Source organism: Corythoichthys intestinalis, chromosome 7, assembly GCF_030265065.1.
Source record: "Corythoichthys intestinalis isolate RoL2023-P3 chromosome 7, ASM3026506v1, whole genome shotgun sequence".
NCBI lineage: Eukaryota > Metazoa > Chordata > Actinopteri > Syngnathiformes > Syngnathidae > Corythoichthys > Corythoichthys intestinalis.
This window is the reverse complement of record NC_080401.1, coordinates 2571071-2590859: the sequence shown is the minus strand read 5'-3', so window position 1 is coordinate 2590859 and position 19789 is coordinate 2571071. Positions and strand designations below refer to the sequence as shown.

The 19789-nt window shown below is 37.3% G+C and overlaps 1 protein-coding gene across 1 annotated transcript in view; it reads right to left on the bottom strand.

Annotated features, from left to right (window-relative positions):
- Nucleotides 1-444: 444 nt before the first annotated feature.
- The window catches only part of prrx1b (paired related homeobox 1b), a 41188-nt gene continuing 21843 nt past the window's right edge, over nt 445-19789 (bottom strand). The window contains exons 3-4 of the mRNA XM_057841142.1: nt 12567-12748; nt 445-1588 (exon numbers count right to left, since the gene is read on the bottom strand). Coding sequence (XP_057697125.1) covers nt 1456-1588; nt 12567-12748 — 315 coding nt within the window. The 3' untranslated portion in view covers nt 445-1455. The remainder of the gene's footprint in view (nt 1589-12566; nt 12749-19789) is intronic.

Here is a 19789-nt window from a genome sequence, read left to right as displayed (position 1 = left end):
AACCTTTCGAGTGAATGTGTACAGTATGACAACTACAGTAAATTAGGCCTATGAGCCCTCATTCAAAAGAAGCCCATACATATTCCATTTTAAAAATGAAAATTATTGGTAGTTGTACAAAATATTAATTTAAAAAGCAAGCTCAATAGCTTGAGGATTTTTTTTTGGGGGGGGGGGGGGGGGGGGGTCTCTCTAAGGAAGAATTGAAGTTTTAGATATACAGTACCTGTAACTGGTCTTGCAAAGGGTCCCATATTGTGTTGCTCTCTACCATGCTTACTTCTTATAGGTAATCATTACAGTTAAATGGGCATTTTATCATTATCGTCGTCATCATTATTATAATTATTATTAGCTTGTTAAAAAGAGTGAAATCCTTTAACACCTTCACCAAATCTAGGTTTCTGTTATTTGGTCTACTGAATTATAGAGTGTATTGCTTCAAATGCATTTTATTAATTAATATACATGTTTTTTTCCTGTTACAAATGAAGGATATCACAGAAAAAAACAAAAGGATCAACTGGGAAATACAATAAGCTCTATTGTATCTTGAATACTAACATGAAAAGAAAAATGACTTCAAAACATTTGGATGTCATTGGTATAATATGGAAAACATAGAAGCAAAATGATAACGTCAAAATCTATTCAAAACCATGAATCCCAAATCCATGTTTATGATGAAGTCTTGGTGGATGTACTACTCAGAAAATGAGAATATCCTGAAAATGGCCTTCCCTTCCCCATGTCTGAACTCTTGTAAGCCATCCTAAGACTGACCTCTTAAGGGCTCAGGACCCTTTTGCAGTTGTTTTGAATGACTTGCATGATTAGAATTTGGATCTCTCTGAAGCTAAAAAACTGAAGCTTTTCACAGTATTCAGATTTTCTGAGTTTGTGGTTTTATTAAGATGAAAATCTTAATCAGCAAAGTTATAACAAGGAACTGCTTGGGATATGTCAATTTGAATGTAATGGCTCAATAAAATGTGATGTTTTCATCTTATATGTTAAATTGCCAAAATAGAACCACTTTTGCTTGATATTCAATGTTTTCCAGAAGTATATGGAAACGGGAGGTGGTTGATGCATAATTGCTATTAAGTAGACAAAGGGTACTCCACACATTGTTTGAGTCTCATTCCTCTTGTGTTTCTGATAACAGAACAAAAGTAATAGGGAACAACACTAACACAAATATTTGATTACAACATTCAGTCTAGATGGAACAAACAATGGTTTGTAAAGACAAACAAATGTTTTTTGTTTTTTTTTTCTGTGGGGGTGTTTTGTTTTGACTTGATGTCCTACATTTTGCGAATCATGGCAAAATGGTATCACTTGGTATCAAAACAAAAAAGCAAAAATCTCAAGACCGTGGCAGATGAAGCACATTTCACTGATGATATTTTATTGTCGGGGTCCAGTGGTTTTGGCATCCCCGAATGTACTTCAGTTGACTGTGGGCACCTGGTTCAAGCTGTATTCCTTTGCTTTGAGCCGCAGGTTGGCAATACTGTTAGCCATGTTCATTCCCTGGGAAGTATTCGTGTTGGAGCAAGTCGGTGGATAGGTGGCCATGGCACTGGGAGAACAATGGGAAGAAAAGCAAAAGATGTCAAAGGTTTACCCAAATGTTACCTACAGATGTCAGAAAGTAAGACAAACTGTGTCAAGAAACTCATGTAAAAAATATATATATACAGTATACAGTGGTACCTCTACATACGAATTTAATTCGTACCTGGTTTGTATGTTGAAATGGTCGTATGTCGAGGGGGATTTTCCCATTAGAATACATTTTAATTTGATGGATTCGTTTCACAGCCCAAAAACCTACGCCAAATCTTTAGTATATACTGCAGGTACAATTACAAATAGCAATAACACATAGCAATACAAATAAATTGTAAAAAAAAAAAAAAAAAAAATCTAAATAATAATAATAATGATATAACAAATTCGGTTCTAATGTAGCGGTGGTGTTTTGCACGCTGCTCCTGAATGCCCCGTGTGACTGTCGAGAGAGTGAGAGAGGTGCGGCAGTGATTTTACTTTTTCCTTTCATGTTGGCGTCGGCTACGGCAAACAGTATCTATGTTGTGTTCAGTGTTGTTAATTTTACTTTAAAAAAGTAATTAATTACAGTTACAAATTACTTCTCCCAAAAAGTAATTGCGTTAGTAACTCAGTTACCTGAATGTAAGAGTAACTAGTTACTTGGCAAAGTAACTAGTGGTAATTTTCATGTTTTTTTTTTCTTCTCATTAAAAAAAAAAAAAAAAAAAGGTCACACAATGTGAAGTTTAAAGGGTTTTTGGGACAATTGGCCCTAGCCCCATTCTTTACCCTCCACTTAACTAGATACAAGGTTATTGCGATAACTAGACAGTAACCTTTGCTATGTGTGGAAGCCATTTAAAGTTGTGAATCAACCGTTAGTTGTTAAAATTGCTCCCGCTATTGCATTAGTTCCCTTCTGTCTACTTTCAACTTATGTAAGTTTTAAAACTGTTTCATCATTTAATGATAGGTTTAAGTCAAGATTTTGCCGATTTAGGAGCATTTTAGATTTAAAAAAAAAAAAAAAAAAAAAAAAGTAGGTTCGCGAGGAAGGATCTCTACAACAGAGCCTTCCTAAGAGGTCTACTGCTTTAAGATGGCGGCTGTTTACTAACGCATGTAGTCCTTACACTATTGTTGTGATGTCTAATTGGTGAAAATGGCAGAGCCACTGTTGGCAAAAATGGAATCAAATCTAATATGTAGAATATGTAAAATATAAAAAATGCAACAAGTCCAGTGTAGCCCAAAGTAGCGGTAAGTAAGAGTAGTATTTCTTCTCAAAATTACTCAAGCAAAAGTAAAAAGCATGGTGCTGTAAAACCACTCTTATGGGTACATATTCCCCCAAAAGTTACTCAAATAAATGTAATGGCGAAAATGTAATGCGTTACCGCCCACCTCTGGGTTTTAGTCATGTGTATGTAGTTTGTCATTGGAAGGTTATCTACCCTGGGCACATTTGTGAGTGTTACAAGAAAGGACAGTCGCATCAAACACATCCCTTTGCATTTGCAAGCTTTTATTTAGAATTGAGACCCCACTTTCTTTTGCAAAGGCACTGTCCCCCTGGCAAAGAATACTAAAATAAGTAGAAGTTTAACAGAGTTGGCAACCCTATTTGCGTGATCCACTCAATACTCTACTTCAAAACACGTGCATCTAGTTGCCTAGCTTCTATCTAAAAGCTAACTGTGTTGGAACAAAGACACAGAGCCTGAGATTTTATACCAACTAGGACAATCACGGTACATCATGACCAATGTAAGGTCATCTTTGAAGATTTTGCTGTCATTCACCATTTTTTATCTGTTGCTCAAGTCAGTAGCAGACGGCTCATAGAAGTGGATTTAATATAGATTGTTTTCACATGATCACCTCATCAGCGGTGGGGTCGCTGGATCTGGGTTGCTTAGATTCCAAATGATAGCGGGAGTGACAGGAGACAGTGACTTATGTAAGGAAAGGACAAATATAATTAAAGAGTACAGGATTTTTGTTTTATTTATTTGTTTAATGTTTTAAGCTGTTCAAGTAAATGTTTTAAATTTTGTGTTCATCCAAGCTGGCCTCCCGACATCTCACAGTTTCTTTTTTTGATACGAGTTTAGGAAAAGTTATTCATCGTACGAAAAATGATACGTACTGTAAGAGATCATTCCCGCTCGAAACTATATTTGACTATAACACACCACAATTTGCTTACACAATGCTCATTTCTATGAAACAAAAGAAGAATATAACTTACAAGCGATGCTTTATCAAGATGCAAAAAACGAGATGAATTAACAAGCAATGGCTGCTGTTAGTTAGCTCGTCTTTTAGCAGTAGTCATGTGATAACTTCTATAGAATAAGCCTAACAAACTAGTTACACTCAAGTGCAAAACCTAAGTGTAACTACAAAGCATTACAAATAAAGACAAACAATCAGGGGGCATGAAAACAAATTTAGTGTGGTGTTTCAGTAGAGTTTGGAACAAATTAGGCAATTTACATGTAAAACGAGATTTATTATATATATTTTAAAAAATCATGATATGAAACCACTCTGGAACTAATTATTTCGTATTTTGCGGTACCAATTCTTATTGCGCTGACTAACGTTGTCAAGAATACAAATATGTTATTTGTAATTTTTTCCTATGTTAATCACTGATTTTAGGACTAAAACGGGGGGGAGGATTTCAACTTATCACATCTTTGGGTTCTTTATTAGAATTATAGCATGATTGTGGTAATCTGTTACTAAAGACATTGTTACCAGTATGAATTAATAATACTTATTCCATTATTATATACTGGTAGTCCCAGAGTTACAAACGAGTTCCGTTCCTCAGCTGCCAACATAACACGAATTTCCGCGTAAGTCGTAATTAACCCTTTGGATTATACATCATTGTGCTGTCCTCACCAAGACGTCGGAGCTAAATCCTAGCTAGACAGCAAGCTAAACTGTTTCCACTCTCGCTCTCCCACCCGGCTGCACAATTTTTTTCAAGGGAGCAAATGCGCTCTTACTCACGTACGTACTACCTGCTCGACGCTTCCTGTGCCAAAATAAAAGCATGCATCACTCAACAAAAGTCAACATTATAATCAAATACACATTTCACCAAAGAGCAGAACAGTCATATTAATACAGTATAGTAGAAAATATGATACTGTGAGATATAATAAGGTACTGTTTACGTGACTAAAAGAAAAAAACAACAATTTGGGTACGTCGTAACCCGGGGACTACATGTGTTTAAAATTGTGCGGAATGTAGCTAGTTTTCTATCATTACATTTGATTAAGTCCCTAATTTGTCATTTGCCAGAGCAAACTTTGCACTCAGTCTGTTTATTTAATAGAACAACAACAGGTAATTTGATATTCCATGTCGACAATATCTCAAGGCATATAACAACGAATATCATATTCATAACATCATAATACAGTATAGCCCGGGATTTTGTTTTCAATTTTGTCTTCACGGCTTCGGACTGAGTGAGTTAGGGGATAATTTAAAAAACGCTATGTACAGACATGCAATTATTTGTAAAGTGACAACACTGGGTCTGATTACCTAATATTTAAGGGTTTCTCCTACACATAATAAATTGTGGCACACCACCACACCAAAATAAAAACCTTGCAAATGAGATGGATTTAAAAATGTTTTTTTTTTTAAGAATGAAAGATATAATCTAATGTATAATTTGTATATTTGAACACAGACTATTTGCCTCAAGTCGTCTGAAATAGCACGCCAAATACAAATTGTTCTCTTTATTTTGAAAATGACATACCTCCTGTTTCAAGCTTGCGCCTGACTCCTAGAGAAAATTCCACAGGAAGGTATTTCAAATTAATGACTGTAATTCTGGTTTAAGCATGTGAGGACGACTTAATATTGACATTAACTTAACATTTAAGTTTATGGTGTGTGTTTGTACGTGTATGTATATATATATATATATATATATATATGTGTGTATATATATATATATATATATATATATATATATATATATATATATATATATATATTAGGACTGTCAACATTGTTAACATTTTTAATCGAGTTAATTACAGCTTGAGAATTATTCATTCACTTTCCATGCCACTTTTTTCCTCACGAGGGTCGTGGAGGTGCTGGAGCCTATCCCAGCTAACTACGGGCAGTAGGCAGGGGACACCCTGAACTGGTTGCCAGCCAGTCGCAGGGCACAAGGAGACATACAACCATTCACGCGAACATTCATACCTACGGACAATTCAGAGTGTTCAATCAGCCTACCATGCATGTTTTTGGGATGTGGGAGGAAACCGGAGTTCCCGGAGGAAACCCACGCAGGCATGGGGAGATCATGCAAACTCCACACAGGAAGGCCGAAGCCCGGGATTGAACCCTTGATCTCAGAACTGTGAGGCGGATGTGCTAACCACCACCACCACGCCGCCGCTTAAAAATTAATTAATCGTAATTAATTGCAATTCAAACCATCTCTAGAATATGCCATATTTTTCTGTAAATTATCATCGGAATGGAAAGATAAGACACAAGACGGATATATACATTCAACATATTGTACATAAGTATTGTATGTGTTTATTATGACAATAAATCCACAAGATTGCATTAACATTATTAACATTTTTTCTTTTAAAGGGATCCACGGATAGAAAGACTTGTAGTTCTTAAAAGATAAATGTTAGTACAATTTATAATAATTTTATATTAAAACCCCTCTTAATGTTTTCGTTTTAATAAAATTTGTAAAATTTTCAGTCAAAGAAAAAACAAACTAGTAGCTCGCCATTGTCGATGTCTTCGAGCGGTGACGTCACATGGGCTCCCTGCCGTTCTTCCGCAGTGTCTTTAACTACGTAAGATATTGATTGAAATACACCACAAGGTGTCAATGGCGAGTTTTTAATTACTTAGAAATTAAGCCAATGAGTGTGTTTTGTCCTTCGCTTGACGCCGTAGTTCCCTGTTTACTGGGTCCATCCGTTCCATTGTACTTCACGATCATTTGAGTGCTGGCTTCACAACCTACAAAACCTCTGATAGTTTGTATATTGTGACTAAATATTGCCATCCAGTCTATTTGTTGAGCTAAACGAAATGTTTGAATACAGTTTAACCAAAGTCTGAGCAAGTTTTATGTGTATTTTGCATAGCTATTTCGATTGGGAATGCCAGTTCTCATTTCTTTTTGTGAACATTTTTTTTTAAGGGATAGGAATATTATTTTGTTGTGCTTTCACTAAGTGATACTTATGTTTTATTCGAAGTAGTTGCCGAAGCTTATGCCAATAAACGGCGCAGTCCAATGAACGCCTGAGTCCACTCGTCTTTCTCTGCCTCTCAATGTGCAAAAAACAGCGTCATCTTAATCTGTTTGAGGCAATGCATGAGTGGGTCATTCCACGCATGCGTGAAATGCGTCAAATATTTTACTGTGATTAATTAAAAAATTAAATACCGCCCGTTAACACGATAAATTTGACAGCACTAATAAATATATACACACACATATACATATACAGTATATGGCGGAAAACACAGACAAAACTGAAAAAGCAGTTTCTGCTCTTGCACTCCTCTTTAAAAGAAAACTGCTGTATTTTAAGCCAAAACAACTGTTGTGTTTGGTAGAACAATATGTCTATATGCTGTTATAGCAGATTTGTGGCGCATTAAGCCCCCGAAATATTTTTAATTTGTCCGTTTTACCCTTAAAACCCCCGTTTACAGACGTCGCGCAACCGCTTTTGTTTCAACCCAGCCATAAAAAGCAGGGAAGTTATTATATTTTTCATTCAAAATGTCCGTCATTTTTAGCTTAGAATCATTAATAAATGTCTAATATTTCATTAAAAAAAAAAAAAAGACTTGGAAAAATTATTCACTCGCATATTTTAAACTTTTAAACAAATTACGTCACAATGAAAAAAATTGTGTCTGTAAAAAAGTCACGGGGTATCTACCTCAATCTACCTACTGTCGCATTTTCTCCGATATCTTCGATGATAAATAATCGATCCAAACAAGAAATATTAAAAAGAAACGTTTAAAAGTGTAACTATATAAAAAAAAAACATCTCGATAACTCCTTGATGTCTGTGATTTCTGCATCGCGACCCTTGTTATTTTACCATGTTTCACCCATAAAGTCCCCCAAAAATCCAGTCGTGGCCATTCACAGCTGTGTCTTGACACTCAGTGATGCATGCTACATGGAGTTTTTGGATCGAAACAAGGTAAGTACGCTATAAGATTTCGTAAAAATCATGGCGTCTGTAATTCTGCTCTCGCGTGCTCTCACCTCCAGATAGGGTTTTGCTGTTTAAAAAACAAACAAACAAAAAAAGAATGCCTTCCTGTTCAAAAATTTTCTTCCCCCAGAATATTGAGATTTTAAGCTTTCCAATGATGTATCACACATGCATTTCGGACAATTTTGAAATTTCGACAAATTTGGGGTCTAGCAGCAGAACTTCAAGTCACCTGAGTGTTTTCCGCCATATAAATATATATATATATATATATAAAAAATAAGTGGTCACCTACAAACAAGCAAGATTTCTGGCTGTCAAAGAGGTCTAACTTCTTCTAACGAGGTCTAACGAAGCTCCACTCGTTACCTGTATTAATGGCACCTGTTTTAACTCATTATCGGTATGAAAGACACCTGTCCACAACTCAGTCAGTCACACTCCAAACTCCACTATGCCCAAGACCAAAGAGCTGTGGAAGGACACCAATGACAAAATTGTAGACCTGCACCAGGCTGGGAAGACTGAGTCTGCAATATGTAAAACGCTTGTTGTAAAGAAATCAACTGTGGGAGCAATTACCGTAATTTCCCAAATATAACGCGCACTTTTTTCCCACAAAAATCAACTTGTAAAATCATGGTGCGCATTAAAAACGGGTACATGGATGGAGACAGAAATATACAGTATATATATATATATATATATATATATATATATATATATATATATATATATATATATATAGATATATAGATATATAGATAGATAGATATAGATATATATATATAGATATATATATATATAGATATATAGATAGATAGATATAGATATATATATAGATATATAGATATATATATCTATCTATCTATCTATCTATCTATCTATCTATCTATCTATATATACATACACATATATATATAGATTTTTTTTTTTTATTGACACGGCCACGTTGTGTTGAAACGTATGCGGCGACCCATTGCCGACCATTGCGGTACGTGACGTCACCATTTTGTTTTGGTAATACTTCACTCTAATCGGCCGAATGATTTCGTCAGTGTTAAATTCAGCTTTTTCACTCTTCATAAAGCACAGAATTTAGTTTCTTAAACTCATTTGAGTCAACGTTTATTGCAGCTCTGCAACTCTGACCATAACAAACGTAAGCACACAGACTTCCTGTGTCCGTCAACTATATCTGTCCCTCGGGAAACTCAAACCCAAATAACAATAGTTCCTATTGTTATTGTCGTGTCGACAGAGATGAGCTCTCACGGATTTCCGACTGACGTTCTCACTTTCATTTTACCGTATCAATCCATGGAGGAAACATTTATTCATCATGACGGAAAGAGCAAGTTATACAGCTTCCTTTAAAAGAAAAGTCACATCTGTTTTGTTTTCTCCTAGATTGTGGTAAGCTGGAGAAGTTGTGAAATCATCAAATCATATTATTACCGTAAATATTGTCAGTTTATGGTAATGTTTTGAACTACCAATGTGCTATGCTTGTGCTGTGTTTCACCAATCAGTAAAATGACATTTCTGTATCTGTACACAAGTATTGTATTCTTCTATTTATTGGTGCTAAAATTAGGGTGCGCGTTATAAACGGGTACAATAATTTTCCCTAGATTTTACAAGTAAATTTGGGGTGCGCATTATACACGGGTGCGCCTTATATTCGGGAAATTACGGTATTAGAAAATGGAAGACATACTGATATACTGACATCCTGACCACTGATAATCTCCCTCGATCTGGGGCTCCATGCAAGATCTCACCCCGGGGCGTCAAAATGATAACAACAACGGTGAGCAAAAATCCCAGAACCACACGGGGGGGACCAAGTGAATGACCTACAGAGAGCTGGGACCACAGTAACAAAGGCTACTATCAGTAACACAATGCGCCGCCAGGGACTCAAATCCCGCACTGCCAGACGTGTCCCCCTGCTGAAGAAAGTACACAACCAGGCCAGAAGAGGACTGGGAGAATGTGTTATGGTCAGATGAAACTAGAACTTAGAAAATAGAGCTTTTTGGTAGAAACACAGGTTCTCGTGTTTGGAGGAAAAAGAGTACTGAATTGCATCGGGAAAAACACCATACCCATTGTGAAGCAAGGGGGTTGAAACATCATGCTTTGGGGCTGTTTTTCTGCAAAGGGACCAGGACGACTGATCTGTGTAAAGGAAAGAATGAATGGGGCCATGTATCGGGAGATTTGGAGTGAAAATCTCCTTCCATCAGCAAGGGCATTGAAGATGAGATGTGGCTGGGTCTTTCAGCATGACTCTGATCCCAAACACACAGCCAGGGAGGGCAACAAAGGGGTGGCTTCGTAAGAAGCATTTCAAGGTCCTGGAGTGGCCTAGCCAGTCTCCAGATCTCAACCCCATAGAAAATCTGTGGAGGGAGTTGAAAGTCCGTGTTGCCCAATGACAGCCCCAAAACATCAATTCTCTAGAGGAGATCTGTATGGAAAAATGAGCCAAAATACCAGCAACAGTGTGTGAAAAGCTTGTGAAGAGTTACAGAAAACATTTGGCCTCCATTATTGCCAACAAAGGGTACATAACAAAGTATTGAGATGAACTTTTGGTATTGACCAAATACTTATTTTCCACCATAAATTTGCAAATAAATTCTTTAAAAATCAAACAATGTGATTTTCTGTCCCCCCACCCCCCCACCCCCACCCACCCACCTCCACACATTCTGTCTCTCATGGTTGAGGTTTACCCATGTTGACAATTACAGGCCTCTCTAATATTTTCATGTGGGAGAACTTGCACAATTAGTGGTTGACTAAATACTTATTTGCCCCACTGTATATATATAAGGGCTGTCAAACGATTAAAATTTTTAATCGAGTTAATTACAGCTTAAAAAATAATTAATATTAATTAATCGCAATTCAAACCATCTATAAAATATGCCATATTTTTCTGTAAATTATTGTTGCAATGGAAAGATAAGACACAAGACCGATATATACATTCAACATACGGTACATTAGTACTGTATTTGTTTATTATAACAATAAATCAACAAGATGGCATTAACATTATTAACATTCTCTTAATGCGATCCATGGATAGAAAGACTTGTAGTTTTTAAAAGATAAATGTTAGTACAAGTTATCGAAATTTTACAGTAAAACCCCTCTTAATGTTTTCGTTTTATTAAAATTTGTAAAATTTTCAATCAAAAAATAAACTAGTAGCTCGCCATTGTTGATGTCAATAATAACACCATGCTCACTCATGGTACTAACTCATAAAATCAGTTGGACCCAAGCGCCAGCAGAGGGCACCAAACACAAAAAAACAAGCGGACATTACACTGTATTGTCATTTTAATCTGTTTGAGCAGGGCATGTGCGTTAATTGCGTCAAATATTTTAACGTGATTAATTTAAAAAATTAATTACCGCCCGTTAATGCGATAAATTTGACAGCCCTAATATACGTATATACAGGGGTGAAAGTGGGACAGAACGGTCAGGAACGCCGTTCCGGTACAAGATTCAGGGCAGGAACGCAGTTCCGGTATAAGATTCAGGGCCGGAATGCTGTTCTGGTACACGGTGCTTCGATTCCAAAAATATGACGGCAACTGTCAAAACGTTATGTAAATTTTTTTTTTTTTTAAATGCTGAGCTGCCACACATGCATTTCATCTCCAAGAAGAAAACAATCTACCAACATCAGATTTACATGCACAAGTGGTAATAACAAGTAAAAAAATAAAGTGCTTGTGTAGCGTAATCCATTTCCACCTATATTTATTATTTATTTTATTCCACGGACAGCATGGAGGTTTCCCTAGCTGCTGCAGTTATCCGAGTCTGACGATGATGAGTCACGTCAATGTGCGAATGCACACAGCAAAGCAAAACGCCTGGACTCATTTATCCGTTCAATTGGCTGACATATTGACATGTGATCAGCATAGATAGTTAGCTAGCTAGCGCATGTTTTCTGGAACAGCAACAACAAAAAAAGTTTTTCAAAATATATTCCATTTCACTCTTCTTAATATAAGTCAATGGTATTTTTCTGAATGTATGTTACTTATATCTTTATTATTATTAAAAAAAAAAGTAAATGTTGACATTAACTAATTTTATTATACATCTTCTGTTCTTAAGTAGTTAAAATTGAGATTTGGCATTTAGTATGTGAGGAAATGAGGGAAAATAAAAATTAGGAGATGGAGGTTGGGGTTATTGCAGTTTTTGTTAACTTTTATTTTGCAAATCATTGAAAAAATACAATTTTGAAGGAAAATCAGTTTTTGTATGTTTTATAGAAACAACTGTGCCAAAACAGTTTTCTTTGCATTTCAGTAGTTTTAGGAGGTTTGCCCCCCCCCCCCCCCCCCCCAAAAAAAAAGCAAATAAAAAAATAAATAAACAAAATTTCTGGCTCTGTGGCAACCTTCACGTCGGGAAGTTCCTGCAAGAAATTCTAGCCACTTTCACCCCTGCGTATATATATCCTTGATCCAGGTTAAAATGTATTTAAAAAAAGTTTGGCTTTTAGTGTTTATTATATTAAAAAAGTATATTTGCCTGACAAGATTCTTTCATATTTTAACTGGTAATACAATTACATGATTAAATAATAATTAAGAATTTATCCCAAAAAATACAGTAGTCAGAAATGTATTGAAAAAGGGTTCAAATGTCTTTGGTAACGTGGAAAAAGATTCAAGGGAGACAAACCTGTATGGGGCAGTGTTACCCCAGGAAAGATAATCATTTGGGCGTGGTGCAGGGCGTGGTACAATTGGCTGCTCCACTGCTGTAACCTCTCCCGAGTAGGATTTCAAAAGTGAAGCATTCTTGCTGGCCAACATGGCTCGTTCATTCCGACGGAACTTCGCTCGCCGATTTTGAAACCAAACCTGCAATGAGAAAAGAATAGCATTTATTTGAAAATCCACTCTGCCAAGAGGCCCGATCACTTCACTAACTAACTAAACTCACTAAAAATCTTATCGTTTCATTGTAAAGCAGCAGCGATTACATACTGATAATCAGGCCTTTTCACCATTTGTTCCCTTGTCTGATCATATCTAGTAAAAGATCAGTTACCCCGAGGTGTGGATAAAAGATTTTTCCACTTGGAAAAATGTGACAAATATTCAATGTTTTCAACCGCAAAACTGTAAATGTGTGGCTAATTCAGCCAAGCCCGAGGTGAATTGGAACCAAGAACCAATAAGGAAGCTCAACACAAAGAGAGTAGCAGTTGGACTCTTTCTTCTATTTGCTTACATATTTGCTTGCATACATAAATTCATTTGTCTTCTTTAACACTTATCCTCAAGAAGGTTGCAGGGGTGCTGAAGCCCATCCAGATAACCAAGACTAGGAATCAGAGTATACCGCGAACTGGTTGCCAGCCAATCGCAGGGCAAATTGTAACTTTTCACTCACACTCACGGAGAATTTAGATTGTCCAATATGCCTACCATGCATATTTTTGGGTGGTGGAATAAAACTAAAGTTCCTAGAGAAAACATGCACTCAACACAGAATCCAAATAGAACAACTGGTGGCTAAGCTGTTCTATAACAATGGCATTTATGACTGCCAGTGGAACTGGATTCCTTTGTATCTATGTATTAATAATGAGACTATTGACAAAAGCGGAAGGAAAAATACTGAAGTGTTTATCAGCTCATATTCAGTCAAATGTTTCTAGAGTTCATTCATCTTACATTGCGCCCGGCCTATCATCACGAGGAAGGCTAGCTATGGGCAATAGACAGTAGGCAGGGTACAGCCTGAACTGGTTGCCAGCAAACTGCAGGGTACAACGAGACAAACAAGCATTCACACCTCAGGACAATAAGCCACATGTACTGTAGGTATGCATGTTTTTCAGATGTAGGGGGAAAACCAGAGAAAACCCACGCAGGCACGGAAGAGCAAACTGAAAATGGTCAAACCCTTGATCTATGAAGCGTCATGCTAACTAGTCATCCAGTGTGCCGCTGAAACTTATTGGCTATAATACAGTTGCTGCAGAGGCCTGGCAGAACGTACCCAGAGACAAAACCCAGTGTCAGGTGATGTTCATACTTTCAGTACTTTAGACCTTCGTTGACTATGAGCAAGGGCGGACTGTCATACGAGGATACCTGGGATTTCCCCGGTTGGCCGGTGTCGGGGAGAAATAAGTAGGGTCTTAATTCCTTAAATAAATAGGGTTTGGTGCTCACTACACATGCGCGAACTGCGACCCTACATATTTTACAAGTACACAGGAATAATAAGTATTGGGAAAAAAACCAGTAGGAATTGGTGCCTGCAGTCAAGCCAGTGGTTGTTCGTGTTCCCGTGGTCAAATGAGCGGACCCTAAAATTAGCGCACTCACATAATCCAAGCATTACGGTAAATGCATTCCGACCGAGCGGAAAAGCAGTTGAGATTCCGTGCGCTCGTGTTGTTCCCAACTCTTAAAACACTCTCAACACATTAAAATATATATAGCCACAATTGACATCATTTAATAAAGGAAATAAAGTCGCCCCATCTTAAAGTGCCTATGACAGCAAAAAGCTAAAGTATTTAATGTTCCTGAATGAAATGGATCACTTGGATGTGTGTGGAAGCGATCGATTTATACATTCAATTTTTTGAATACTGCGCCATGAAAATGAATAACTTCCTGTATTGAGGAGGAATGCGAATGTGACGTCACCCTGGTCAGCATTTCACAATACAGCATTGCTTTATAGCATGCAGGTGGACTGCAGATTCATCTGATTTTGCGGATGAATTCATTTATTTTTCGCATCACGCCAGCCAAATGTGCTGCAGGGTTTTGCTGCTGCACCAGGGAAAGGCATGTGAGCCTTTTTGGTTTCAAAGAGTTCCGGTCACCCTGAGATTGGCCAAAACAAGTCCGACAACTCTGGGACCATTGGACTTACGAGGAAGTGATTAAACATAATGTACACATCACAACATTTTGAATTATATCAAATACTGGGATCATGGCAAATGTTTTAATACGGAGGTGGCTTGCATTTTGTGGCTGACAATGCTCCTTGTCCACCGAGGATGCCACTCGGCCGACGACTGGCAGCTCGTCGCACACCTCCCTATGTCCTCTTTTCGTGCATGCATATTTAATATTTCATGTTCCATTTAGCACAAGACTGTTATTTGTCATGACCATACCATCTGTTTAGCAATTTATTCCATCTGTTTAGCAATTTGGGAAAAATACTTTACAAAAATGTGTAAAATGTTTGTAATGTATAAAAATATTGGAGTACAGAGATTGAAACAATGACATTTTGCGTCTCTCTTCGTCGCATTTTCCTTGTTCTGAATAATTCCCTCTCAATGGGCTGAATTCTAAATCAGATGAAATCGTGACCCTGCCGACGTCATACTCCAGCTGAGGATGCTAGAGCGCTATAAAGACAGGCGGGGCCAAACGGCAGATTAAAAGACTAATTTCTCGTCATCTGCGTTTTGCCAAACTGTTGTATATAGTCGAATCGTCTTAAAATTAGGAGTGGGAACCTCATTGTACCTCACGATACGATACGATTTGCGATATAAAGCTCACGATAACGATGATCTGACGATATGGCGATACAACGATTGGTCAGGAAATCATTCTAGGATATTCTACAAACAACTAATAAACAGAAAAACAAGCTTCTGCTGTGAATTAGAATGCATTTATTACTAGTAGACGTCCAATCCATTTGAACTGGGAGGGTGGCAGCGAATGAAAGATTCGCTGCCATCCCTCCCACTTCAAACGGATTGAATGTCTTTGGCGGTCGCTAGTAGCCAATGCCAGGCAATGAGGTAATTTTGGGCCATTTAAGGCCATTTACCCGTGGATTTTCAGTGACTTCCTGTTGATTTTGGGGTATTTTAGGGGTCTCTTCCTGTTTATTTTGAGTTACAGAACAGGAAATGACCTGGGAATCACCCAAATGAATAGGCAGTGACTTAAACTCAACAGGAAATGACCTGTGAATGCCCTAAAATGAACAGCAACGACCTGTAAATGCCCTGAAAATCGGACAGAATGACTGTGAATGCTCTGTTTTCGAATGAACGAACGTTCCCAGTCTAAATGAATTGGGCATCAAGCACCGTCAATGCAGTCTTAGAGTTAACTGAGACACTATTATGGTGGAAGATTTTGGTAGCAACTTGGTTCATTTTTATTTTATTTTTTTAGACATTGACACCTTTTTTAAACAATATCTCGATTCTTGGCAGGAGCATATCGTTAACCTTTTGAGATAAAACGTATCACGATATACCACCATTTCAATATTTTGTCACACCCCTACTTAAAATATGATTTTAATTAACATAATAATGCTATTTAAGATTTTTTTTATGCCGTCACAGGCATTTTAAAACCGCTCCACCTACATTTGCGCCATTTGCCCTGCCATGTCAGATTCCCTTTTGCAACAGGTCGTTTCAGTAAATGGTAGGTTACAGTTCTCATTTTTGTGGCACTGTAAATCAGCAAATCTGAATAAATTCTGGTCCAGGTTGGTAAATATTAGTAGTCATTCTCTCTGACTACTCTCATTCTCAAAACTATACATTTTTGCTGTTCCAATATTTAGATAAATGAATTAAAAGTCCTACAGGTATACTGTACTTTGATTAGGTTACACTTGTCATTTTTGTGGTACTGTAAATCCACAATTTTGAATAAGTTCAGTTCAAGGTTGGTGAATTTTAGTAGTGGACCTCTATGACTCCTCACAAACTCAAAAATATGCATTTTTACTGTACCAATATTTAGAAAATCCAAATTAAAACATCTACGTGTGTACTTTGATCAGGTTACAGTTCTCTGTGGGTCTTTCATGTTATAGTTTATTGTATCAACGACCTGTTTGCATTGAAATCACTCAATGCTTTAAAATTACTACACTGTCGTAATTATTTTACTGTAGGCTAAATAAGAGCTGGATGGCTTCCAACACCGTATATGCAGTGGGGCGGTCTTTCAAAGACTCCCGGGCCAAGCCATCCCTCCAGTCCGCCCCTGACTGCGAGGGAGTTACAACAATGTATTAAAAAGTGACAATTTGATTTGTGATTATTTGCTTTTGGTCCTTGAATTTGAATTTTTTTTTTTTAAAAAGGTGCTGGAATTCCTGCAACGTTCACCTGTGTATATAAGCACTCTAAATTTAAAGTTGAACGTCAGCAGTTGAAGCAGATCCTGTTCTTTTCATTTCTAATCCATTAGGGTGGTGTTCAGAGCCAAAAACAGTTTTGTCAGGGTCTCCAAATTAAAGTACCTGACTATATATGAATTGTGAAATTCTATCCGGTAATATTTTGTAGTAGCCTACTGTATGTGTACTTCGTATACACATGAACAGAATTTGCCATGTATGATTCATAAGCCGCATCTTATGAACCCTTTCCAACTTTCTAAATACATGATGACTCATGGGCAGCTAATGTTGTTGCTCATTGTGAAATCATATCCATTATTAGAGACTTGTGTTCACAGGGGCTGGCTGCATTCTGACGCATAGCCTCAGGAATGAGCTCCAAGACTCAATTATCAAAGGATTTATGCATTACTTTCTGCTACATATTAATCACAGATGTGCTCCGTCTTCTAGTTCAAACCTCCTCTTTGCTCCTCTTTTACAAAACGTCAGGAAATGTACTGTATATATATAACCAACATGCATGCACTGCAACAATACACCTCCTTAAAACTAGTTAAAGTGCCTGTGACACAAAAATGTCATGTTTATTTCATATTACATGTGGTATTTTATGCTCCTGAATGAAATGGACCGCTTGGATGTGTGTGGAAGTGATCAATATATCTTTTCAATTTTTTTTAATCCTGCGCTACAAAAATGAGTGACTATGGCAAGAGTCTGGATTGAGGAAGAAGGCGAATATGACGTCAGCGGACAAATCATACAGCTCAATTCTCAGCTCATTCTCAATACAGCCATTACAATAGTATGCAGAAAGACTGTGGATTCAGCTGATTTTGTGGATTAATTTGTTTAATTTTTGCATCACTGCAACCCAGTGTGCTGCAGGCTTTTGTTGCTACACCAGGGAAACTGGTGTGAGGCTTTTTGGATTTCAAAAAGAATGGGCAAAACAAATCCGGCAATGTAGAGACCATTGGAAGGATGCCAAAGTGAGTAAGCTACGTGTTTTATGTTATATCAAATACTGGGATCATGGCAAACTTTCTAATAAGGAGGTGGCTTGCATTTTGTGGGTGACAATGCTCCGTGTCCAACGAGAAGGCCACTGTACCGACGACCCGCGGCTTGTCGCACACCATGGTCGCCAGCCGATAAAGGCGCGCCCGACTATAGAGCGCTATCCTCGGCTTAGGCCCGGGAGCCCCCCGCTCTCGTCTCGCCAGTTCTCAATTGTGTCGAGACATCGACCCCTCTCTTCACGTGCTCGCCTAGAGAGTGCTATAGGCTCGGGCAGCCATGCACTTCGACGTCGGCCGGTTTGTCCACCGAGAATGTGCCGTTTTTGGCATTCATTCCCCTCTGCGTCCCCGGGGACGAGCACTGCCAGCCTGCCAGGACCGCAGCGAAATGACGAGCCGAAACTTGCTCTCCGCCGGGGGCTGGCCGGTCGGTGAAAACAATCACCCCCGCCGCCGTGTATGACATGAATCAGGGTAGTTTTGTGCGATTTAGCCCTGTCGTATTGAATAAATACATTTTTAATATTTCATATTCCATTTTGCACAAGACTTATTTGTCATGACCTTACAATTTATTTAGCAATTGGGGAAAAATACTTAGATAAAAAGAATATCCTGTAAAAATATTGGAGAAGAGAGATAAAAACAATGACATTTCTACATTCTGAATCTTCCTCCTCCATTGGGCTGAATTCTAAATCAGCTGAAATTGTTACTCTGCCAATGTCATCACCCAGATGGCGGCGCCAGAGCGCTATAAAAACAGGAGTAGCTAAACGGCAGATTGAAAGACTCATTTCTCATCAACTGCGCTTTGCCAAATTGTTGTGCATAGTCAAATCGTCTCGAAATATGATTTTAATTCACATAATAATAGTATTTAAGATTTTTTATGGTGTCACAGGCACTTTAAATTCCTTTGTTTTCAGTGTAAATTCACTATAAATAAGTGAAATGATCTACCAGTGCTTAAATTACATTTTGCTCACTTAGATTTCTCGACATAAAAAAATTGCTTGCTGAAAATGATCATGTTATTTGAAGCAAAAAGTTTGTATATTTAATCTTGAAATAAAAAGCTTGTTTAATTCAAGAATAGATATTGTTCAAAACAATATTTGAAAGCATTTTTCCAGGATTTAGCTGAAAAATGATCAACCTTTGGATGTATGGGCTTAATAAGAACAAATAGTAATATTTACTTAATTTAAATGGAATAATCTATGTATTAATCTGTTAACTAGTTTTTAACACTCAAAACAAGATGGAGAAAATTATTCGCCTGATTTAAGAAAAATTATCAGATTAAAGACGTTATAAATCTGCAGTGTGAAAGTTAGTATGAATCAATACAGATTTATTTTTGCATTGATCATTTAGCCTATCAAGTAGCTAGATTCATATTTGTGAGAAATGTACCCCGGACTCCCGTTCTGTTTTGTCTTATTTATGTTCCGTCCCTAGCAAAAAGTTCATATGCAGGTTAAGCTGTTATATCGTCCCTACCAATATTGAGACCAAACCTACACCCTTGAAAGAAAGTCTTCAGTCAAAACAATACTCAATTAATGAGTACTTCCAATGTCTGATATTTTTTAAACAATGGATTTTTTTTCAGCACAACATAATCTATAGGAACTGTTATTAATATTATTATTATTATAATATTGTACTAAAACCTATTACATAAGCATATTAGGCCAAAAAATACACAAAAATCATTTAATTCCT